The sequence below is a fragment of the Heptranchias perlo genome, chromosome 4 (assembly GCF_035084215.1).
Source record: "Heptranchias perlo isolate sHepPer1 chromosome 4, sHepPer1.hap1, whole genome shotgun sequence".
NCBI classification, from domain to species: Eukaryota; Metazoa; Chordata; class Chondrichthyes; order Hexanchiformes; family Hexanchidae; genus Heptranchias; species Heptranchias perlo.
Window position 1 is genome coordinate 114,190,774 of NC_090328.1, and position 26,268 is coordinate 114,217,041.

The 26,268-nt window shown below is 42.9% G+C and overlaps 1 protein-coding gene across 2 annotated transcripts in view; it reads right to left on the reverse strand.

Annotated features, from left to right (window-relative positions):
- Positions 1–17,215, reverse strand: part of LOC137321188 (coiled-coil domain-containing protein 171-like) — a 218,963-nt gene extending 201,748 nt beyond the window's left edge. For both annotated transcript variants that reach the window (XM_067983472.1, XM_067983471.1), the window contains exons 1-5: positions 17,104–17,215; positions 15,779–15,971; positions 11,794–11,938; positions 9,080–9,254; positions 1,979–2,169 (exon numbers count right to left, since the gene is read on the reverse strand). In XM_067983472.1, the coding sequence (XP_067839573.1) occupies positions 1,979–2,169; positions 9,080–9,254; positions 11,794–11,938; positions 15,779–15,942 (675 nt within the window). In that variant the 5' untranslated portion in view covers positions 15,943–15,971; positions 17,104–17,215. The remainder of the gene's footprint in view (positions 1–1,978; positions 2,170–9,079; positions 9,255–11,793; positions 11,939–15,778; positions 15,972–17,103) is intronic.
- Between the last annotated feature and the right edge of the window lie 9,053 nt (positions 17,216–26,268).

The following is a 26,268-nucleotide window of genomic DNA, read 5'->3' on the forward strand; positions in this document are numbered from 1 at the left end:
ATGTGGGCACAATTCTGCCCATGGAGTTCCATCTTACTGTCAAGATATGAAGTATGGGATCTACAGAATAGAGAAAGCAATCCACACGTGTCCAATCTAAGGCACCTTTTTACACCAAGATCAAATAAATTCTTTCGCACAAAGTTTCTTTGAAGATAACTCAGATTCTCTCTCGACACATAAATAAAACATTAATATCTACCATTTAAGTGGAAGGATGTTAAAAAAACAGCCCATTCACTGTCTGGAGAATCATTTTCTAGGCAGGCCTAGAACAAAGCCCATTGGAATTTTCATCTTGATGGCACTCCCTTTACAGTTCTAACAATTTAAGTCAGTGAGCCAGATGAGCATCCACAGTGGAGAACTTCCTTACAATATTTCAACAACCTGCGGTACTAGCAAGATGAGCCATTTCCCTGTGAAATAAGTTATCTGCAGACATGGGACTGCAATTCGCTCTCACGGCAATATTAGCGACGAACGCCGTAAGTTAGACCATTGTGCTCCCTGATCCTCCAGTAGCAAATTCACGATTTGCTGCAAAAGTAATTAGAATAGGCCACAGTGAACATAGCAGTGAATTGAGAGCATGGCCAATATCTGATACACATCCTGGGTACAGGTGCCCAACTCAGAGCAGAACAGATTATTTAACAGGATCACTGTTAGGAGAAATGTCTCCAATCCAATAGCGTGGGAATTGATTGCAGATTGTATCAACAAAATGTCCTTCAGGTTTAGTTTGCACTGAAATAGTATAAATATATAAAAATCGGTGTTAAGGAGGGTCCCATATGCATAGGGTTAAGCTTGTAGTCAAAGTCAGCTAAATTCCTTAATGGGTCTAAAGATTCTAGGGAGTGAGGTGGAGGTTTCCTTTACATACTGCAGAATATTGCCAGCATAGCATAATTTTATATGCACCCAAACCATCCCTCCTCCTTCTCCCTCAAGAAACCAGGCATAGACCTTTAAGCCTTAAAAGGGATTTTAGACAATGGAAAACCAAGACATACTTGCTCTCAAGGCAGTACAAAGAAGGTTCACTCGGTTAATCCCGGGGATGAGGGGGCAGACATATGAGGAGAGGTTGAGTAGATTGGGACTCTACTCATTGGAGTTCAGAAGAATGAGAGGCGATCTTATTGAAACATGTAAGATTGTGAAGGGGCTTGATCGGGTAGATGCGGTAAGGATGTTCCCAAGAATGGTGAAACTAGAACCAGGGGGCATAATCTTAGAATAAGGGGCTGCTCTTTCAAAACTGAGATGAGGAGAAACTTCTTCACTCAGATGGTCGTAGGTCTGTGGAATTTGCTGCCCCAGGAAGCTGTGGAAGCTACATCATTAAATAAATTTAAAACAGAAATAGACAGTTTCCTAGAAGTAAAGGGAATTAGGGGTTACGGGGAGCGGGCAGGAAATTGGACATGAATTTAGATTTGAGGTTAGGATCAGATCAGCCATGATCTTATTGAATGGCGGAGCAGGCTCGAGTGGCCGATTGGCCTACTCCTGCTCCTATTTCTTATGTTCTTATAAAATCCTTTGCTCACAAGGACAAAGATCCTGCACTTGTAAGCAATAGGACCCTGTTACTATACAGTCCCCTAACTTTCTCTAATTGGCATTGAAAACGACTCCTGAAATAAAGCATCAGTCAGCACAAGCAAAATCCGAGAAGGTGGGGGCGGAGAAAGAGAATAGCATCAATGCATGGTGAATAATTGGATTTTGGAAGTTCCAGTTGTGTGAAGGGCAGAGATTCTGGTGCATGAGGCATTGAAGAGGGTCATCACATAGCTCCATTACTTGAAACATTTGATGAAAATGCGATCAGTAGATTGTTCGAAAATTCTAAGCGAGTGGTGTCTGGAGGAACCTAACAACTTTGACTGAGGGTACAAACGGCAGGAGACACAGACAGACACACAAACATATGGTTTTGGAAGAAATATTGGACACCATTTAGTACCTGCAGGATAGCATCAATTCGATTCCTCTCAGCAATCAGGAACTCATTTTCTGTATTACAGTTCTGAATGATCTTATCCCTATCCTCCAGTTCACTTCGGAATCTGTGCTGATCATCTTCCCTTGCTCGTTTGGAAATTTGTAGAGTCTTGTCCAAATCCTCCACTCTCTGCTCAAGTTCTGAATTTTCTACTGTTAATTGCAATAAAAGAAAGCAATTCAGATGCTTCCTAAACCAGTTATTTGCAGTTTTGATCTACAATGTTAATCTACAGTGTTGCAAACTTCAAAACAGAAAAATATTTCATGTAAATGAGTAATGAATATAGTATTGAATTGGCAAAAATGTAGCAAAATACTACTGCACTATATGTATCATTACCTAACTCCAGTAATCAACCATTGATCAACTGATTATATCAATTGTTAATCCTTCACTGAGAATCATCGTCACACATTAACAAGTAGCACAAAGATTCCTTAATAAAATCACTACTCCATGCATGCACAAAAAGTTATGTGACACACTGGAGTGATTAAAAGGCTGTAACCTCATTCTGCAGATCTAAGTTCCATGAGGTTTCTTGTGCAACCCTGCCCATGTATTCCATTTTCAGAGCACAGTGTACATGCACATTGGCATTTCCTTGCCATCAACTGCAGAGTTGCAGTGATTGCATCAAAATCATGTCCTAATCAATGTCATTATGTCACTTATTAATGGAGTGGAAACATAATAAAATTACTACTACTGACTCAACACATGCAAGTATTAAAAGAAAATGGTACAAGGGACTAACTTCAAATTCTTGAGTGTTCAAATGATGGTTGTAAACTGCTCAAGTTTCATGAACCTGGGAATTTATGTCCCTCAACGACTTCTTTGTGACTACTAGACAGTTTCTAGAGTTCACATTGCCCACACAGTGATTCACCTATCACTGTAATACAGCAAATTTATTGAAGCAGTGTAACAAACCTAACTGGCACAAAGTAAACTATTATATTCCTTACTGATAAAGGGGATACAGGCTTCACAGGAAATGCATCTCATGCACACAACATTTTTCCACACCAGCTGGAAGTCACCAGAGCCCAAGGCCAGGTGAAATTTTCAACTCAAATCCAATGGCTATTGGGGTATGGGCAACTTCTTACAGGCATTTCTAACATCTAATTTTATAGGTAAGCTGAGTAATTATTTGAGAACTAGATCGCCTGTGGCACTGCTCACAGTGAGTTGGAGATTGTGCTATTGAAGGGAGGGGGTGCCGTATTGTGGCAATGCCAGTGGAAAAATTTGGAAAGAAGTTTGTAAAGAATCTCCCTAAATCCAATAAACAGTGGACTATTTTCCAGAAACCAAAGTTTTCCTTACACAATCAATATCAGTTACATAATTAAATCACTGGGTGCAATATGAGGAAGGAGAAGCTCTTTGTGGTCCATCTGCTTAGGCTGCGGCTTTTTACAATGATGCCCAGGGACTATATAAAACTTGAATGTAATATTTGCATCTTACCTTGCCCAAATATCCCCAACAATACTTTAGAGTACTGAAGCAGAAGACATTTTAAATTTAGGACTTTTATCAAGAGCTTTCTTTAAAACTTGAATAATGGAACAGTGCTTCTAGATGTTTCTTTCTGTTCATATAATCAATTAAAGTTCTCAATAAAAGCCATCTGTTACAAAGTTTAAAAAGCTAAACAAAATGGGCAGTCGGCAACAATTACCAATTTAAAAGCTGTGAACCAATCAGATGATTTTTGGCCATCATCGTGATTTCTGCACTAAGCTGCGCAATTACAACTGGAAATAAGTTATTGGATATGTATGGAAATAAAAGAGACACAATTTACAGGTTAAGCTTAGGCAGCAATTTGTGAGCTTAAATTGTCTCATGTTTTCAGTTGGAAACCTGTACCTCATGGAGAAATCTAGAGCTTTGGTGTATGCAAGTTTCCAGACCCATCATTGTCATCTGAAGAGATTCAAACTAGCAGGCCACAGCTGTCTGCATGCACCTGTGTACAATTTCTAGAAACTTCTATGATTTACAGCAGAACTAGTCATTCACAGAGCTTTCTGGAGCTTGCAGTTTGAATATCTTGCCCCCTTCAATGGAACATTACTGAGTCTAAAAACCTAGAGAGAAAGCATTTTTAGGGCAAAGAAAGTAACCAGAATTATTTGTTTTGTGCATAAAATATTGAAGACTAGGTAAAGCATGAACTTTTCAAAGTGTTCTGGGGTAACTTGCCTCAAACAATTGGGTTGCTATATTCAAGGCGTTATTTTACAGTAAGTTACATGTATTGCCAATGAAACTTCAAACTGTCAAATTTTGAAGTGGAGTATCATATTTTGTAATGTGTTCTAAATGGTTAAAACAATTGTCTTTCTTTTATGCTTTCTCTCTAGGTTTTTAGACTCAGTAATGTTCCATTGAAGGGGGCAAGATATTCAAACTGCAAGCTCCAGAAAGCTCTGTGAATGACTAGTTCTGCTGTAAATCATAGAAGTTTCTAGAAATTGTACACAGGTGCATGCAGACAGCTGTGGCCTGCTAGCTTGAATCTCTTCAGATAACAATGATGGGTCTGGAAACTTGCATACACCAAAGCTCTAGATTTCTCCATGAGGTACAGGTATCCAACTGAAAACACGAGACAATTTAAGCTCACAAATTGCTGCCTAAGTTTAACCTGTAAATTGTGTCTCTTATTTCCATACATGTCCAATAACTTATTTCCAGTTGTAATTGCGCAGCTTAGTGCAGAAATCACGATGATGGCCAAAAATCATCTGATTGGTTCACAGCTTTTAAATTGGTAATTGTTGCTGACTGCCCATTTTTGTTTAGCTTTTTAAACTTCATAACAGGTGGCTTTTAATCCTGCTTGCTTGCGACATTCCCCATCTGTTCAATTCTGATTTATTGCTGTTTTATCATGATGAAATTTGAGCTGTAAAAGATTTGCAAGTACAAACTGCAATGCAGCATGATGGACAAAATATGCGCTGGACTTAGCGTAATATAATCAAATCTTCCATGGCTTTATTCAAGGCTAGTTAGATGATACAATGTTTTATAAGAACAGGAGTGTTATACCATTTAATGTACAATGTATTATTCTGCTACCAGATAGAAAGATATTCTCTTAAGGTCACCAAGTCTAATTATTAAGTAAGAAACACCTCAGGCCAGAGATTATGGGCTCGATTTTCGGACCTCCGAGCCGGCGGGCTCATGGTGGGAGGGGGGGGCTCCGAAAATCAGGGATACCCGCGGCAATTAAAGCCGGCGGGATACCACTTAAACCAATTATTTACATAGTTCAGGTCGTTTGCAGACCTGATTGACATGATATTTTAGGAAGGGTGGGATTTTCAACTCAACTGGGACTGTTTCCCGTATTGGGGGAAACACTCCCAGTTGAAATGGACGTGTTGCAGCCACCAGCCTGTGGCAGCTGCAAAGGTCCATTTGGCAGGTTGGGGACCCTCATTCATTGCAGGAGGCCACTCTGTCACTTTGGACAAAGTTTGGCCTCCACCACTCTCCTCCGAACAACAAAATTCACCAACTTGGAACCTCAACCCCGGTGTGCAGACACATTTACCTACCTTGCGGACCCCCTCAAACGTACATCTTCCGGACGGCGGCCGCCATAGCTGCAGTCATGACCTCCTCGGAGGACGAACAGCATCACCAGCCTTGCCATCCACCTCTGACGCGTGGAGCTCCACAACACAGTGCTGTGACACATCCACCTGCACAGCAGGAGGGAGGGCAACCGCAGAGAGAGATGCGTCGCAGAAGGCAGTACCCTCGCCACAGGGTCTACAGAACGAGGCTCAGCTTCCTGGACCTCTATGAGCAGCAGTGCATACAGAGGCTCAGAGTCACTCGACATGTAGTCGTGGACATCTGCAGCCTCCTTCATGCCGAGCTGCTGCCAGCTGGCCCGAGCACCATCATCTTACCTGTCGCTGTCAAAGTCACCACTGCCCTCAACAACTTTTCCCCCGCATCCTTCCAGGGTGCCACCAGGGACATCACGACGTCTCAGTTGTCTGCACAAGAGCCCTGCAAATACACCTACACCCACTCTGCAACGGGTGGCATCAGTTGTGGGTCTTCATAGTGATCCTCAGGAACGGGCATTATTGCACAAACCAGGCAAGATTTGCAAAGACGTGGCAGTAGTGGTGACAATATGTGTAATGTGAGTTGATCAGAAATTAAATAGAAGTAAAAACCATGACAAACCCTCAAACACCCTTGTGCATCCCCTTCATGTTCACAACACATTTGCTTTACGCTTCCTACTGCACATCTGTGATGCATGCCCTGTGGCTGCAGCACAGGTAGTGGCAGGTTGGGTGAGGCTGACCGTGAAAGAGATGCATCAGAGGGCGAGTATGAGATAGAGCCATGCGATTAAATGAGGATTGGGTTGAGTGGTAGTGGTGGGATGAGTACTGGCGAGGTGAGCAAGTGCAGGTAAGATGAGGATGAGCTTTGAGTGGGTGTGAGGAGTGATGTGACAGTAGTGTTGGCAGTGCAGAAGGAGATGTGGGGTGGGGGCGGCGATGTGGCAGACGGAGTGTAGGGGAATGAGTAAGTGTACTCACTTCGGCTGACCTACTTAGGTCATTGAAGCGCCTCCTGCACTGTATGCAGGTGCGCGATATGTTGGTGGTGCTGGTGATCTCCTCTGCCACCTCGAGCCAGGCCTCTGTGGTGGCAGAAGCAGGCCACTTCCTCCCGTCCGCCGGGGAGAAGATCTCGGTCCTCCCCCTCCTCCTCACCCCATCCTGTAAGACTGGAGTGAGGCATCATTAAACCTGGGAGCAGCCTTCCCCCTGGGCTGCTCCATGCTGTAATTTTGCCTATTTTCTGCAGCATCTGTCGGTGGAGGACTGCCCCTTTAAATAGGGCTCCTCCAGCTGACAGCCTACGATGCAGCTGCGCAGACCGCCTGCTGCGCAGCTTTCCAGTGCGAAACCCAGAAGCCAAGGTAAATACCTTCAATCAGGCTGCGATCGCGTGCGGAGCACCCTGAATTCACTGGGCACTTTACCCATGCGCCCAGTCGACCCCCCGCTGCCAACCCGCCTCCCTCCTAAAATCAAGGCCTGTTTGGTGAGGGAGCTGTGTAGATTGAAAGTGCTTCTAAGATACAGGCTCCAGATCTGAACCACCCAGTATTAGATAATTAACTTTCTTCTCTTTTTCTTTAACAAAGTGTATCATCTCAAATACAACATACAAAGTGTGCACTAGATAAATCATATTTGTCTTACATTAGCAGATTTCTCATGACATTAGACATAATATGCTGTTTTACAAGTCTTTTGCAATAGAATGCAGAATGTATTATTATGCTGCTACGGTGAAATTGCATTCCTCTAACACCCGGGTAAGCGCAAAGTTTAACTGCTCTTTGGGTCGCAGATCACAACCTGGGCTTTCTTTTTCTTGTTTTTATTAAGTGGGTTTGGTAAAGTCACACAAAGGTTGCAGATATTCTGTGTCTCGTGTATGGTGATTGCCTTTCTTTCGTTATACTTTGTAGCCTTTGAAATATGGTGTGGTTTAGTGCACATTTCCCATAAACATAATTTTTTATTAAAAAAACTGTAAACGCCAACCTGAGTGGAGAAGGGAAATGGCAGCCAAAAACAGTATGAAGAGATTGTTTGAGTGATTTGATTGATCAATCTTTTTGTGCTGGCTGATTCATGAATGATAGATTTGGGATTTAGGTATTTCATTGCTCAGTTTTCTGGTTACTCATTCCTCATGCTTTTTGCTATTTTTGATCCAGTTACACTTAGAAACATAGAAAATAGGAGCAGGAGTAGGCCATTCGGCCCTTCAGTACGATCATGGCTGATCCTCTATCTCAACACCATATTTCCGCTCTCTTCCCATACCCCTTAATGCCTTTTGTATCTAAAAATCTATCTAGCTCCTTCTTAAATATATTCAGTGACTTGGCCTCCACAGCCTTCTGTGCTAGAGAATTCCACAGGTTAACCACCCTGAGTGAAGAAACTTCTCCTCATCTCAGTCCTAAATGTCCTACCCCGTATCCTGAGACTGTGACCCCTTGTTCTGGATTCCCCAGCCAGGGGAAACATCCTCCCTGCATCCAGTCTTTCTAGCCCTGTCAGAATTTTATATGTTTCAATGAGATCCCCTCTCCTTCTTCTAAACTCGAGTGAATACAAGCCGAGTCGACCCAATCTCTCCTCATAAGACAGTTCTGCCATCCCAGGAATCAGTCTGGTGAACCTTCGCTGCACTCCCTCTATGGCAAGTATATCCTTTCTTAGGTAAGGAGACCAAAACTGCACACAATACTCCAGGTGTGGTCTCACCAAGGTCCTGTATAACTGCAATAAGACATCCTTGCTCCTGTACTCAAATCTTCTTGCAATGAAGGCCAACATACCATTTGCCTTCCTAACTGCTTGCTGCACCTGCATGTTTGCTTTCAGTGACTGGTGTACAAGGACATCCAGGTCTCTTTGTACATCAACATTTCCCAATCTATCACCATTTAAATAATACTCTGCCTTTCTGTTTTTCCTTCCGAAGTGGATAACTTCACAATTATCCACATTATACTGCATCTGCCATGTATTTGCCCACTCACTCAACTTATCTAAATCGCCTTGAAGCCTCTTTGCATCCTCCTCACAACTCACGATCCCACCTAGTTTTGTGTCGTTAGCAAACTTGGAAATATTACATTTAGTGCCCTCATCCAAACCATTGATATATATTGTGAATAGCTGGGGCCCAAGCACTGATCCCTGCGGTATCCCACTAGTCACTGCCTGCCACCCTGAAAAGTCTCAATTTATTCCTAGTCTCTGTTTCCTGTCTGTAACCAATTTTCAATCCATTAGACAATGTTTAATCATATAGATTGTAATGTAATTTGAAAAAAGTTAGTATGTATCTGAAATTTTACATAATTTACAAAGTTATTCATTTTACAATATGCAATACAAATTGATTCATGAAAATTATTTACTAGTTTCTAATATAATTTCCTTCTGGAAACATTAGATTTCCTTGTACCTTTCAATTGCCCATGTATTTTGTGAACAGATTCTATTCGGTCTTCTGAAGTGCATCGCACAACACTGGCTTCTTTCTTGGCCACAGCTAGCTCGTACTCCAGGGTCTGTCGCAGTGCCTCTCCTTTCTCCAGTTGTGCTCGTAGCCTGGCAACATGGCTTTCAAATTTTGAACGCTGTGGAAATAAAACGGCATTAACAACAGGTTAAACGCACTTACAAAAATATCTAGTGCAATTTCTCCCACAGCACTGCAATCCATAATACCGAACCTCAGTGCTGAAGGACGCAAACTTACCTAGGGAAGTGGTTGGACAACAATGGTACAGCATTGACAGCATCCACAAAAACTTGCTTCCATAGCAGGATAGAATAATGTAATCAATTAAATTTAAACATTTGCTACTGTGCCATAAGAAAAAAAATCTATATCCTTTCCCACTCAACCTTTTTACATTTCATATACAATACATATTGATGGAAGAATACATTTGCACATTTTTCTCCAACTTAAATCGCAGAGGTCTACAGACCAAATATTGTAGATATCACCAAAACACACAAGACAAAAAAATTGAATAAAAAGGGGAAGTTCCAAACTGGCCAATACATTACCCTTATAGAAAGCACATGAACAGCCAGCCCACAACTTAAAATGCTAAGACTATACAATTAAAAATAAAGAGCAGGTCATCAAACCATAATACTAAACGACAGGCATATCAACTTGATTCTGAAGACAATTTGTTCCTTCAAAAGAGAAATATTTTGTTCAATGAACACAGCCAGTAGCTATTTGGGATTTCAGAATTTTTTTTAAAATTAGATATTTCAACTTTAAATCGGCACTAAGCTGACCCCCAAGCAAGGTCACGAGTGACATCAATCATAGTTCCGTGTCCCAGGAGCAGCTCCACTACAAACAGCAAGAGGCACAGGCTCAAGACAGACTCTCTGGCCATTCAGGAGCCATGCAATCCCAAATAGCCGCACTATTGGCTGTGAAATTGAGATCTCCAGTGTGCTACATGACAATCTCCATGGCAGCAACAAGTCTGACTTTTTAGAAAATATCTGATGAGGTTTATTTTGAAACGATGGGAAAAGAGAGGCCACGAGAGATGACAAGGTTGAAGGGGTGGCCGTGAATATGGGTAGAAGAGTTTATATGGAGGAAGAGGTTAAGGGAGGACAGGAGGTCAAGGTGAACTCAGATGAGAGGGCAAGGTGTGTTGAGATGGAGGTTGAAGTCACTGAGAATGAGAAGTCACACAGTGCAGAGGCTGAGGGAGGAAAGCAATGAGGCTATCTCGGTTAGAAACTTGGCACGGTACTTGGGTGGGCAGCAGAGAACAAGGATTTTGAAGGAGTGTAGCCTTCAGAAGAAACGGGGTTAGAGGATGAGAATAATTGGACCAGGGCATGCAGATGTAATTCAGTCCCTATCTTAAATTCATACATTCTGTCCTTGTTCTTATAAAATACTTTTGACAAAACATACAACAATTTGGGAAGCAAAGTAGAGTTGGTTGCAGCAAAGGAGTTTCTCTGCAATGGAGGCCGAGAAGCTAGGAGACAATACTAAGACACTGCCGCACCTCCCCAGGCTGTACTTGCGTGACAAGTTTATATAGGCAGTTTCTATTATAAATTCCTACGTCCACATTTATAATGGGGAAAGTTAACACAAGTAATATGTGCATATGTAAGACTTTTAATAAACTATAGCTAGACATCACATCTTATCATTGCTACTGCAGAGAATTTAGGTGAGGCAATTGGCATTTGCAGGAGTGTCATCATGTAATAGTGTGATTAAGTAACTGACATTGTCATACCAGTAGCAAAAGGGCATAACAGTAAATCTTGCACATTCAGTACATCACAATCTGTACAAAGCAGATAAAACTTACAAGTCAACTACAATTTTTGTTAACTCTGAATATAGATATCAGCTATTAACTCTCATGTGAGCATCATTGCACCAGAGCATTGATTACGGTGACCTGCTACAGAACAAAAATTTGCCAACCCAACACTTCAATCCATCTCGACCTCCACCTTCCATGAACTCCAAGCAATCTAAAATTCTGCAGGCTGCATCCAGTGCCGTAATAAGCCCTGTTTACTGATCATCCCCAGCGCCACTGACTCAGACTGGCTTCCACTTGAACCCCAAGTCTGCAACCTTCCATCCGCTCCCAATCCTCCAATCCAGACTCTAGCATCCTGTGCATCTTGCTTCCCCACTCCACGTTCAGTGGCAGAGATTTCAGCCACCTCACTCTACTCTTTACAACTTCACCCACTCTGTCGCCCTCCCTACTTTCCCAAAACATTTTTTTTTAAACTAAGCCTTCAATCGTCTTGCCTAGTTCTCCCGCAGGGCTCGGCATTCATTCCTTCTCTCTTCTGAAATCTCTTAGGATTTTTTTCTATGTTAAACATGCGATATAAATGCAACATGATATTGTTAATCAATACCATGATGCAATCCCAAGATGATGACTGATCTTCAAAAGTAGAAATCCTAGAAAGGTCACCCACCCAGGCACCCATATAACTAGGAAGGTCAACAAAGAGAAATAGGCAGGAAATTAATACACAAAATTACAATTCTGCTCAATTCATATCACTGTCTGTTTGGTGCTATAAGAAGGCATTAATTTCATACAAAACAACTAGACATGTCTATAAATAATTCTGCAAGCCTACCTCTTCATTAAATTGGCTGGTTAGTTCCAATTTTTCTTTTTCTACTTTGTTCAGTTTCCACCTGAGATCTGTAGAAATGCAGTCTCCATCCCCAGGTTGCAACTGTTTCATTTGATTCTGGAGCTGATTAATGGTACACTGCAATCTGAGTAAAGAAATAAAAGAACTTGCATTTATATAGCATCTTTCACGACCTCATACCTAAAGTACTTTTGAAGTTATAACATAGAATCATAGAAAAGTTACAGCACGGAAGGAGGCCATTCGGACCATCGAGTCCACGCTGGCTCTATGAAAGAGCAATCCAGCTAGTCCCACTCCCCCGCCCTATCCCCTTAGCCCTGAAAATTTTTCCTTTCAAGTACTTATCCAGTTCCCTTTTGAAGGCCATGACTGAATGTGCTCCACCACCTCTTCGGTCAATGCAGTCCAGATCCTAATCACTCGCAGTGTAAAAAGGTTTTTCCTCATATCATCTTAGGTTCTTTTGCCGATCACCTTAAATCTATGTCCTCTGGTTCTTGACCCTTCCGCCAATGGGAACAGTTTCTCTCTATCTACTCTGTCTAGACCCTTCATGATTTTGAATCCCTCTATCAAATCTCCTCGCAATCGTGTTTTTTTTTATTTGTTTATGGGATGTGGGCGTCACTGGCAAGGCCAGCATTTATTGCCCATCCCTAATTGCCCTTGAGAAGGTGGTGGTGAGCCACCTTCTTGAACCGCTGTAGTCCATGTGTTGAAGGTTCTCCCACAGTGCTGTTAGGAAAGGAGTTCCAGGATTTTGACCCAGCGACGATGAAGGAACGGTGATATATTTCCAAGTCGGGATGGTGTGTGACTTGGAGGGGAACGTGCAGGTGGTGTTGTTCCCAAGTGCCTGCTGGCCTTCTAGGTGGTAGAGGCCGCGGGTTTGGGAGGTGCTGTCGAAGAAGCCTTGGTGAGTTGCTGCAGTGCATCCTTTGGATGGTACACACTGCAGCCACAGTGCGCCGGTGAAGGGAGTGAATGTTTAGGGTGGTGGATGGGGTGCCAATCAAGCGGGCTGCTTTGTCCTGGATGGTGTCCTGCCACCTTCAACGATTTGTGCGCATATACCCCCAGATCTCTCTGTTGCTGTACCCCTTTTAGAATTGTGCCCTTTAGTTTATATTGCCTCTCCAAGTTCTTCCTACTGAAATGTATCACTTTGCATTTTTTGCGTTAAATTTCATCTGCCACGTGTCCGCCTATGCCACCTGCCTGTCTATATCCTCTTGAAGTCTATCACTATCCTCCTCACTGTTTACTACCCTTCCGAGTTTTTTGTCATCTGCAAATTTTGAAATTGTGTCCTGTACACCCAAGTCCAAGTCATTAACATATCAAGAAAAGCAGTGGTCCCAGCACCGATCCCTGGGGAACACCACTGTACACCTCCCTCCAGTCCAAAAAACAACCCATCACCACTACTCTCTGTTTGTCCTTTAGCCAATTCTGAATCCACGTTGCTACTGTCCCCTTTATTCCATGGGCCACAATCTTGATGATAAATCTACCACGCAGCACTTTATCAAACGCCTTCTGAAAGTCCATGTACACATCAACTGCATGGCCCTCATCTACCCTCTCCGTTACCTCATCAAAAAACTCTATCAAGTTAGTTAAACACTATTTGCCCTTAACAAATCCGTGCTGGCTTTCCCTAATCAATCCACACTCGTCCAAGTGACTATTAATTCTGTCCTGGATTATCATTTCTAAAAGTTTCCCCACCACTGAGGTTAAACTGACTGGCCTACAGTTGCTGGGTTTATCCCTACACCCTTTTTTGAACAAGGGTGTAACATTTGCAATTCTCCAGTCCTCTGGCACCACCCCCCGTATCTACAGATGTTTGAAGATTATGGCCAATACCTCCACAATTTTCACCCTTACTTCCCTCAGCAACCTAGGATGCATCTCATCCGGACCAGGTGACTTATCTACTTTAAGTACAGCTAGCCTTTCAAGTACCTCTTCTTTATCAATTTTTAGTCCATCCAGTATCTCAATTATATTTTCCTTTACTGAGACTTTGGCAACATCATCTTCCTTGGTAAAGACAGATGCAAAGTACTCATTTAGTACCTCGGCCATCCCCTCTGCCTCCATGAGTAGATCTCCTTTACGGTCCCACCCCTCCTCCTACTACCCATTTACATGCCTGTAGAAGACTTTTGGATTCCCTTTTATGTTGGCTGCCAGTTTATTCTCATACTCTCTCTTTGCCCCTCTTATTTCCTTTTTCACTTCCCCTCTGAACTTTCGATAGTCTGCCTGATTCTCATTTGTGTTATCAACCTGACATCTGTCATATGCCCCTTCTTTCTGTTTCATCTTACTCACTATTTCTTGTCATCCAGGGAGCTCTGGCTTTAGTTGCCCTATCTTTCTGCCTTATGGGAATGTGCCTAGACTGTACCCAAACCATCTCCTCTTTAAAGGCCGCTCATTGTCCTCGCCAGGTCTCCGTTATCACCACAACATCATATTCCCATGTGGCTATTTGCGTCTGAGCTCACCAACCTTGTTTACCACGCTTCGTGTGTTTACACACATGCACTTCAAATCGGTCTTAGACTTTCTTGTACTCTCTCAGACTGATCCCATCTAATACTGTACTATTACTTGCTCCAGCGCTATCTTTCTCCCCCAATCTTTTGTGCCCCTTGTTTCTCCTTTCCATTGCTACATCCTGGTGCTCATCCCCCTGCCAAATTAGTTTAAACGCCACCCCCGCACCACTACATGGACATTGGTCCCAGCTCCGTTGAGGTGCAACCTGTCCGGCCTGTACAGGTCCCACCTTCCCCAGAACTGGTCCGAATGACCCAGGAATCTAAAGCCCTCCCTCCTGCACCTTCTCCAGCCATGCATTCATCTGTTCTATCCTCCTATTGTTATACTCACTAGTGCCTGGCACCAGGAGTAATCCAGAGATTACTCCTTTGGGGTCCTGTTTGTTAATCTCTTTCCTAACTCCTTAAAATCTGCCTGCAGGACTTCATCCCTCTTTCCACTTATGACGTTGGTACCGATATAATCCACGATCTCTGACTCTTTACCCTCCCCCCCCCGGAGTGTTCTGCACCGCTCAGTGACATCCTTGACCCTGGCACCAGTGAGGCAACATACCAACCTGGAATCACGTCTGCGGCTGCAGAAACGCCTGTCTGCTCCCCTAACTATAGAATCCCCTATCACTATTGTTCTCCTGACCTTTCTCTCCCCCCACCCCGTACAGCTGAGCCATCCATGGTGCTGTGGACTTGGCTCTGGCTGCTCTCCCCAGAGGAACCCTCTCCTTCACCATACAGGTTAGAGAGTGAGGGAGAGGGTGCCTCTGGGGGGTGCAGCCCCAGGGAACTCCTGCACTCGCTGCCTGGTCCTCCTTGTCTGTCTGGCAGTCACCCAGTCCCTCTCTGCCTCCACTCTCAAGCAGTGGGGTGACCACTTCCTGAAACGTGCTATCCACATAGCCCTCAGCCTCGCGGATACACTGCAGTGATGCAGGGAAAGGCAGCAACCAATTTGAGCACAGAAAGGACCCCCAATCAACAATGAGATAAGTGACCGGATCATCTGTTTGTGCCAGGGTTGGTTGAGGGTTAAATGCTGGCCAGGACACCAGGAGATTTCCCCTGCTACTCTTCAAATATTGCCATCAGATCTTTTACATCCACCTGAGGGGGCAGACTCGGCTTCAGTTTAAAGTCCAAACAAATTCAGCACAGATTGAAAATCAACCTTTAAATACTTCAATTCACACTAAACCACAATCATTACTGAAAAGGTTACTTTCATTCTTGGAATATTTTTCCAGTCATATTAAAAACATTACCGAAAATACAGAATGATGCCATATGTGGTATGGATTTATCATTTATCCCTTATTTCCCATATATGAATGATTAGTTGTATGACCAGCAATGTCTAATTCCATGGGTTACTATAGCTACATTACCTCTCAATTTCATTAGCAGCAGGATTTTGCTTTTGCTGAGAACACAATCTTGGGATGATTCTATTCCTTGGTCCTGTGCTAGTTCTCAGTTGAGCAATCACGGAGCTGTCACCCGTCCCATCCAGGGAACGTTGCACATGGCCTTCCAAATCTACAGCAGACATAACTTTTTTGCCCCTACATGTTTTAAAATCTTTAAGTAAACAGAAATAAAAGTGTTCAGGATTAAAAAGTAAATACTGCACTGGTTTCTTATAGATCATTAGCACAATATTCAATAATATGGGGAGAACAGTTGCCTGAGAAAAAGCCATATTCTCCACGCTGCCTAAAACGGCTGTACATAGGGATCGGTGGGAAAGTGACTGGCGTAAGTACTGCACTTACTTACACAGCTAAATTCCCCTTTAAATAAAAGAATTCGATTCATAGTTCAATAATGGAGTCTGTTCTAAGTCAGTGCATGTTAAGGAGACAAATTGTTGAAACACAAGGGTCATCCTGTCCTAACGGTGACCGATCTAGCCTATACATTTATCCTTTGCAGTTAAAATGTCATTTTAATCAGCCAGGAAAGACACTAAAGGAACACAGAACCTTAGACACACTTACTGCATAGTCCTTCTCGCCCACTCATGAATTCGCCCCTACTTTGCGACCACTTCGTGCTGGAGAACACGGAAAGGGTCGTATTTGTAACCAGGGGCATTGGGTTCTCACTGTGGTGGATCGAGAAGGAAAACAATCTCAAGAAGCAGGTCAATTGAAGCGCTAAGTACAAAACTGGTTTCTTTTATTATAAGAGGGGGGGGTGGGGGGAAATCACAGGGCAGCAACCAGTGCGGTGCACAACTGTTGCGTTTCACAGTTGAGCATTGTGAACAAACACCGCTGCAAAGGGAGGGAGTCACCCTGCAACCCCGGGCAGGTACAGTACAGGATAGTACTGTTAAAGGTAGTCAATATCCTGCAATAAAGTGAAACACCTGTCACACTGGGAGGGGGCGGGGGGAGGGAGCGGAGGAAGGGGACGTTTAACAAGAGGACAGGAGGCATTTAACAACGGGGGGCGGAGGGAAGGCAGTAGGGGGATAGAACTCACCGCTGTTGCGGCACAAACTTTTAAAGCTAGCCCCACACGTAGGGGCTCTCCGCAGGCGAGAAGCCTACTGCCGCATCCCGCCCCCCTCTCTGTACCCGGGGGGTACCCGGCCGACAACACTCCGTGCAGCAACAGGTGGAGCACCGTCGCGTAGCAACAGCGGCCCCCGGGCCGCAAACTAAAGGGGGAGAAAACAACCCGCCCCGAGCGGCCGAGCTCTCACCTGCTCTCCGCCGCCCGCCGGCCGTGTGTTTAAATGTCCCGCGCAGCGGCGCCCCCGTCCCGAGCGGGGCGCGAGCTCAGTTTAAAACCCAACGGACGTCCTTCGCGCTTCCGCCCCGCAGCATCACTTCCGCTCACGGTGGGGGTTGGTGGAGAGGAAAGAGGGAGCGAGAAGAAAAAAATCTCCACTCCGATTGGTGGGACGCAGCGTCCGGACTGACGCACGGACGCGAAAGGACACGTGATAATCCCCCAGGCCCGGTGCGCGCGGGGTTCGTTGGTCGCCGGGTAACAGGAGCCACAAGCCGCGCGTGCGCACTGAGCGCTGCCAACCGTCAACTGCCCGCTGCGCTCCTTGGCCCGCGCTCCCGTCAGTGGCAGAGCGGGAAACGGTGAGGGTGGCTGCGGAGAGTGAGGTGAGGTGAGGGAGCGCCGCACTGTCGGAGGGTCAGTCCTGAAGGAGCGCTGAACTGTTGGATGAGAGATTAAACCGAGGCGCCCCCACCCACCCTGAGCAGAAGTGATGCTGCGGGGCAGAAGCGCGGAGGACACCGTTGAGTTTTAAACTGAGGACTGCTCTCTCAGGTGGATGTAAGAGATCCCACGGCCACTATTTCTAAGAAGAGCAGGGGAGTATCTCCCCCGGTGTCCTGGCCACTATTTATCCCTCAACCAACATCACTAAAACAGATTATCTGGTTATTATCACATTGCTGTTTGTTGGATCTTGCTGTGTGCAAATTGTCTGCCACATTTCCTATATTACAACAGTGACTGCACTTCAGAAGTACTTGGTTGGCTGTGAAGCGCTTTGGGACATCCTGAGGTCATGAAAGGCGCTATATAAATGCATTTTTTTTTCCTTCAAGAGGGTACGAAATTGCAAATGATGTTTATCATCAGTGCACAAGGGGAGCCAGTACCGATCTTGACCTACAGGAATAGTGACCACAGAATAAAGTTGAACATGTGTGTAATAATAGGTTAACAGCTTGATATAGGTAAAGAGCATTGTAGGTTAACTAGTATGAGGAACTACAGAGAGAGAGAGTACATGGTGTGTCAGATAGATCTCTGCAAAACAGACAGCTTGAGCAACATATGAACTGTAGATAAAAACAGAAAATGCTGGAAAAGCTCAGCAAGTGAGGCAGCATCTGTGGAGAAAGAAACAGAGTTAATGTTTCAGGTCAAAGACGACGAAAGGACTTCGACCTGAAACGTTAACTCTGTTTCTTTCTCCACAGATGCTGCCTCACTTGCTGAGCTTTTCCAGCATTTTCTGTTTTTATTTCAGATTTCCAGCATCCACAGTATTTTGCTTTTGATATGAACTGTAGAACTAGGTTTAACCAACAGAATCCTAAATGAAACTTGTATCGTGTCACATGAAGAACGTATACGTTTTTTTTAAATTTAAAGGGGGGGGGGGCTGTTACCATGGAAAAGTATCGGGAGAAACAAGAAACACACGATGAAGTAACCTTGAGTAAGAGATGGGGCCTTATATCTAACAGTTTTGTACCAAGTCTAGCTAATATATTAGAGCTGGACAAATCTAGTTTGAGTCATTATTCAGACAAAGAGCAAGCATGTGGTGCTAGAGTTATATCTCATGACCAAAAAGTAGGTGCGTTACTATAATGGTATCAATGTAGAATATAATGTATCTTCGGGGGGTGGGGGGTACTTCTGATCAAGAACCGGCCTGGATTGGTGACACGCTTGGTCCTGATGGGCATTCTACTTGTAAGTATGATAGACGTATTTGGTTACTTATCACATATATGTTCAATAAATCTTTGAAATTTAAGTTGTCTCTAGAGTCCGAGCCTTTCTTAAGATTGGACTGGAAGTCCTATACGGTATCAATCCAACACTCAGCTGGGGGTGGGAGGGTAAGATATTACAGCTGGGGGGAGTGCGGCAAAGCTAGAGAACTTTATCATCAGGAGTGCAAGAGCAATAAGCTCTCTCAGCGGAGGGGGAATCAGAAGCCAGGTGCAGAAAGCCATATCAGAAAGGTTGAGGGAGCAGCCAGGAAAATATCCCAACCAAGGAAGCAGGGCCAGGAACCTCTAGCAGCCAAGGATGAGGTGGGGAGGGCAAGCACAAAACCTATCCAACACAGCCAGAGTGAAGAAGCAACAAAGATTACCAAGTTATATGTCTGCATAACCTAATAATAATACAAGTCACCCCAGTTAAGCCCATGTAAGATTGGAGCAGTATTATTGCATTTATATTATGTCAATTTCCTCTTGGGTACAAACATTATTTTAATCTACCACCGATCTCTAACTTGTATATAAATTTTATAAATCAATTGATTTGTTTCGAGTTAGTTCGGACAATCTATGTACACAGTTGCAGTCAGGTAAATACAATGCTAAATATTCATCCTAAAATGTCATGGACAGGTACAGAAAATAATCAAAAAAGGCTAATGGAATGCTGGCCTTTATATCTAGAGGACTAGAGTACAAGGGGGTAGAAGTTATGCTACAGCTATACAAAGCCGTGGAAGGATATATTAGTCTTGGAAGGAGTGCAGCGTACACTTACTAGAATGATACCTGGACTCCTAGGGTTAAATTATGAGGAGAGATTGCACAAACTAGGATTGTATTCCCTGGAATTTAGAAGATTAAGGGGTGATTTGATTGAAATTTTCAAGGTATTAAGGGGAACTGATAGGGTAGATAGAGAGAAACTATTTCTGCAGGTTGGGGAGTCTAGGACTAGGGGACACAGCCTAAAATTTAGAGCCAGGACTTTCAGGAGTGAAGTTAGGAAACACTTCTGCACACAAAGGGTGGTAGAGGTTTGGAACTCTTCCGCAAACAGCAGTTGATGCTAGCTCAATTGTTAATTTTAAATCTGAGATTGATAGATTTTTGTTAATCAAAGATATTAAAGGATATGGGGCTAAGGTGGGTATATGGAGTTAGGTCACAGATCAGCCATGATCTCATTGAATGGCAGAACAGGCTCGAGGGGCTAGATGGCCTACTCCTGTTCTTATGTTCCTGACAAAATGTAGGCATGTTTCAACAACTGGTATCATTAACATATACAAATTCTCATGGAGTGTGTTAATATTTTATCTGCAGCGCTGTATTAATCTTTTTTGGCATTTTTGATGGCAAATAATGTAAAGGACACTTTTCACGCTGATCATTCTGATCTTCCCGTTTACAAATGTAAATAATATAAGACCATAGGAACAGGAGTCGGCCATTTGGCCCTTCGAGCCTGCTCCGCCATTCAATGAGATCATGGCGGATCTGATTTTTACCTCAACTCCCCTTCCCGCCTTTTCCCCATATCCTTTGACTCCCTTGCTGATCAAAAATTTGTCTAACTCAGCCTTGAATGCATTCAATGACTCAGCCTCCACAGCTTTTTGGGGTAAAGAATTCCAAAGATTCACGACCCTCTGGGAGAAGAAATTCTCCTCATTTCCGTCTTAAATGGGCGACCCCTTATTCTGAGACTATGCCCCCTAGTTTTAGATTCCCCCATGAGGGGCAACATCCTCTCAGCATCTACCCTATCGAGTCCCCTCAGAATCTTGTATGTTACAATAAGATCTCCTCTCATTCTTCTTAATGAGAGGGGCAAAGAAAGAATATGAGAATATGGCTGTATGATGGAGACAGCTGGTATCAAAGAATTACAACATCCCTCATGACTCACTTGGAAATTGATCAGGTTTCTGAAGGTAAGGAAGGACAGTTTACAAAACTGAGGTTAATTATTCAAAAGTGCTTCACATCTTAAACCAGAAACTAAAGACTAGAGGTTACCTACAACACTGGTAAACAGTCTGAAAGAGGAAGAGTGAAGGAAACTACCATTTTGAAGATGCTTTTCTCGGGTGGTTTTCAGCTAATGTTAATGCTCAAATGTCAATGAATGGCTAATTCCTCAGGTGAAAGCTAAAGCTTTAGGTGATAAATCAGTCAGTAATTAGAGACTTCTGTAATAGGATTAATCAGAATGAATGTAATCACACTCTTTATATTATACTGGAAAAAAAGGTGAGAGGTAAGAAGTCAAGAAGCTACAGACAAATGGGCATAATTGGTGATCTCAATAATACTGAAACCGTACAATTGATATTACATAATTGGTGTTTTCTTTAGGCAACATTTAATGGAACCTTTGTTTTTAGAAATAGGATAGATTTAAGAGGAGAAATTAGCAGCCCTATATGGAAATGACAAAGTGAAGTTATTGATCTAAGAAGTAAAGAACTTAAAATGTCTTCATTTGATCTTCAGTGCACTGTCAACAATTATACAAATGTTCACCAACTGGTTAAAGTGCAGATGCTTCACAAAATGTATGTAAATTTACATCTACATGTATAATAGCTCCATAAAATATACTTTCTTCAGAATCCAATTAAACAGCAACATTTAAAAGAGCAAAATATAATTTTATAAATATACATTTATCATCAAGGTCTGATATATCTTAATATATTAAAATTCTTATATCTGCATGCAGTGCCTGTCCACAATACCTTACATCCCGTTGTCACATTTTTGATACAATTTTGTATCAACTTTTCCATTATAAATTCCTGTCTACATTTATAATGGGAACTGCCTATGAACTGCAACTATATCTTCCCACCCATGGTGGTGCTGTACCATGCCATTTTTGCTCTTGTGCTCCAACCAACTCTTCGCTCCTTCCCAAATTGCCAAAGGTTTTGCTATTTGGTCTTGACTCCTCATTTGCAAGCCACATGAAATTGACATAAATAATGTGAATTGCTTAAATCTATTACCCTGCATCTGGATAACTTTAAAGCATATAGAAAATGTTAAGCTATCAATGTTAGCAAGCTGTTATTTCATTTAGGGCTAGTATTTCCTCAAGTGCCCCCTCCCCCCCAAAAAATACACAATTCAACCAGAAGATGAGGAAGTAATCAGAAATCGTGAACATTAATATAGAAAAAAAATCATGACTTCAGTGAGGACTGACCTGAATACTGTTCTGACCAGTGACTGAAACAGTATGATGCTGGGAGCCATCTAATCTGCTTCATAAAAGCAAGATTATCCACAGAATGTGCCTGTAAAATCACCTGAGTAGGTGCATCGAGTGGTAGCTTACCAACAATGATTAGATGAGAAAACTTCATAGTCGACCAACCAAGACATAATTGAAGAGGTTACAAAGAGCAGACTCCAGTGGGAAATTACCAAAAATAGGAGGCAGGGCTCAGAAATCGCTGAATTATTGGAGTACTGTTTAAGAATCAGGGATTACATGGAAACAATGGACAAAGAGAGCTTCAGTGTGTTGTAAAGAAGCTGATGGAACATAGGAATGGGAGTTGGCCATTTAGCCCCTCGAGCCTGTTCTGTCATTCAATGAGATCATGGCTGATCTGTGGCCTAACTCCATATACCCACCGTAGCCCCATATTCCTTAACAAAAAATCTATCAATCTCAGATTTAAAATTAACAATTGAGCTAGCATCAACTGCCATTTGTGGAAGAGAGTTCCAAACTTCTACCACCCTTTCCGTGTAGAAGTGTTTCCTAACTTCACTCCTGAAAGTCCTGGCTCTACTTTTTAGGCTATGTCCCCCAGTCCTAGACTCCCCAACTAGTGGAAATAGTTTCTCTCTATCTACCCTATCTGTTCCCCTTAATATCTTGAAAACTTTGATCAAATTACCCCTTAATCTTCTAAATTCCAAAGAATACAACCCTAGTTTGTGTAATCTCTCCTTGTAATTTAACTCTTGGAGTCCAGGAATCATTCTAGTAAATCTACGCTGCGCTCCCTCCAAGGCCAATATATCCTTCCTAAGGTGCGGTGCCCAGAACTGAACACAGTACTCCAGGTGTGGTCTAACCAGGGCTTTGTATAGCTGTAGCGCAACTTCTACCCCCTTGTATTTTAATCCTCTAAATATAAAGGCCAGCATTCCATTAGCCTTTTTGATTATTTTCTGTACCTGTCCATGACATTTTAATGATCTATGTACATGGACCCCAAAGTCTCTTTGGACGTCCATTGTTTCCAGCTTTTCACCATTTAGAAAGTACTCTGATCTATCCTTTTTAGGTCCAAAGTGGGTGACCTCACACTTGCCTACATTGAAATCCATTTGCCACAGTTTTGCCCATTCACTTAATCTATTAATATCTCTCCGTAATTTTATGCTTCCATCTACACTGCTTACAATGCTGCCTATCTTTGTGTCATCGGCAAACTTGGATATGTGGCTCTCTATCCCATCATCTAAGTCGTTAATAAATACAGTGAATAGTTGATGGATAATGTGATGAAACGGGCCAAAGACCACTGAAATTACACCGATACATTAACAAATCTTAATAAGATGAGAACCAGGAGTGGCATTGTTGTGAAAAGGAATCCTAATAGGAAGTCCTAGTCAGCTCACTATTTTCACATGGTTTCACTAAATTTTAACCTAGATTTCCCTTTTTTTAAAACCTTCAAAGATGTCCACCATCCTCCTTCCTCCATTCCCCTTCTTTCCCCATTTTATCCTCCTCACCCTTTTCTCTCCTATCCCTGCTCCTCCCTTCCCCATCTTCCTTCCTCACCCTCCCCATCCTCCTCACCCCCTCTCTATTTCCATCCCTATCCACATCCCCCTTTCCCCATCTCCTCTTCCCATCCTCCTTTCTCCTCCCCTCCCCATCCCTCTCCCTATTGCCGCCTTCTCTTCTCCATCTCCTCCTCTTTTCCCTCACCTGTCCAATTCCATCTTCCTCCTCTTTCCTCCTTTTCTCTGCTCCCTTCCCTCCCCCTCTCTCCCTCATACCCTGCTTCCACTTTCTCCTCATACTTCCACCCCATCTTCCTCCTCCTCACATTCTTTACCCTCCTCTGCCAGCCCCTTATCGACCCCCTGGCATCCACTTCCTCCCCCAACAGGCCTTGTCAGGCACTGTCAGCGTGAAGTAGCCAACTGATTTTCCTCCCGAGGAAACCTTGGGCAAGCTGTTAATGAGGCCAGAATCTGAGAGTGGTCACGTTTCCCAACTGTCGGATTGGGCGGGTGCAGCATGTGGATTGCTGATATTGCTCCCTATTGTGTAAATGCACTGTACTTTAAACATGTTCTGGTCTTCAAACAATTTTATGTACATCAAGAAAAATTTACCAACCAGCTATATATGAGTTTACATTTTAAGTTATCAATATACTAATGGGTTCCTTTCGTAATTTTGAGAGTAAAATGCAGTACAACAGACAGCTGTATTTTATCACGGCATATTCCAGTACAAAATGCTCACTAGTATAAATCAGAACTTTTTTGAAACTTACATAGTGTGAACTATAGACCCGCCACCAAACAACATCCAGGACAATACCAGTCATCTCAAGAATTATTGGTCAGCTACTAAGTACACTGCGTTATTGTAAGGAATATATACCATTGAATGATTGTAAAACTGGTGTGTCTCACTAAGCCTGGGACAGTGCACAGTGTGGCTTCTTCTAGATTATTAGCCCAAACCAAGCATATTTTCATTCTCCTCCATACACCCCCCGCCCCTCCCCTCATTCCCTTCACATTCAATTGTCAGCATATCATCCAACTATCTCTCCCATCAGGTTCAGACTTGGTCATTTCATGACAGTCCCAGGCTACCGGTCAATCTAAGAGTAAGTCTAGTTTTGCTACTCAGTCCCGAGACCAGGGCAGGGTTCTCCAAAGTACAAACAGCTAGGTTTACAGGAATAATAGTCTCAGCATCTTCATATGGCTTTGGCTGCCTACTTCCAAAAAATAAGTCACCAACATAAACTCGCAAAGTAGATGATTGAAGGCACTCTCCGTTCACTCACTACTTCAGCACAGAGGGTATATACTGGATAGTCACCATCTGTTTCAACACACTTGCCATAACATAGAAACAGTTTAAAATTTTAAAATGTGCATATAAGCCATAAATTTGTGTTGCAGATCTCCTGAGGGCTTTGTGCTGAATGCCCATGTCACTCCAGCTGCTTTTAAAACATCATCAGCCTTATCACTTAGGAAGTTTTAACATCTGCAGATTAATTTAATCCTCTTCAAATTACCCTCTAGAAATCTAACTAGGCCATATGCCCACAGTACCCCCAGATGTTTTCCAAAGATCATGGAACAGGATGATTCGAATATGTGAATACTGTTTCTCCTGAGAGGAAAATATTCCAACTTTTCTTCACATGAAAACAGCCTGTTGGAGACCTGCAATGTATTGCACATCATTCAGCCAGGAATGATCTGCTCAGTTAGTCAATGCAGTGGATCGGTCTTTGAGCAGAACTCTAACACAATTATAAAGCTTCATATGGGCTTGGGTCCTCAATGCCATCTAGGCTTTTTGAGGGATATCAACACAAAAGCTTTTATGTGCAGTAATTTTTGAAAATATTGATATTTCTTCAGACAGTACTTTATTTCTCCTTCCTGACTTCAACCTAGATGTGTCGAAGAACCACTATGGCCTAAAGAGCTATACTGGCTGTGGTCTTTCTACTCCTAGGAAGGCCAAAGGTATAGAGAGAAGTCCTAGGGAATTGCTACTCACCTACCCCATTAGACTACCCCACATAAGGTTCTTTAATTGAGGAATACGTGGATGGTAAACCCGCAGATCATAGCCAAGGTGGTGTCCAGTCCTGTACCACATAAGGTGAAAAGTGCTCTGAGATTCTCTGTCAACACTTAGGATTGCACTCTGAAGTTGGCTGCTTGTCTTGCCTTGGCTTACCAAAACTGAATGATGAGGGTGGAAGTAGCTGAGCTCACATCACTTTCTCTTCAATCCATTCCTGTGCAGGTTTTTACCTCCTTAATCCTGTGACAGTGACATCCTCCCTTACACAGCATTCAGATGTTGAGTTACTGGACTAGGTCTCAGTTTTTGGGGTGTTGTAAACAATGCATTAGCTACTGATACATCAATTAGCAGAAGTCAGTGTTTTTAAAAAAATATTTCGTGAACATTACAAGGATTTTCAGTCACTTAAGGTAATATTTGACACCAGTGAAAAGAACAATATTATTACTGATATGTGACAATCTCGCCTAATAGTTTTATGTTCCTCAGACATTTTAAACTCTAACTCAACTGTAGATTCCCTTAATTGGTTGTGGCTATAGTTTTT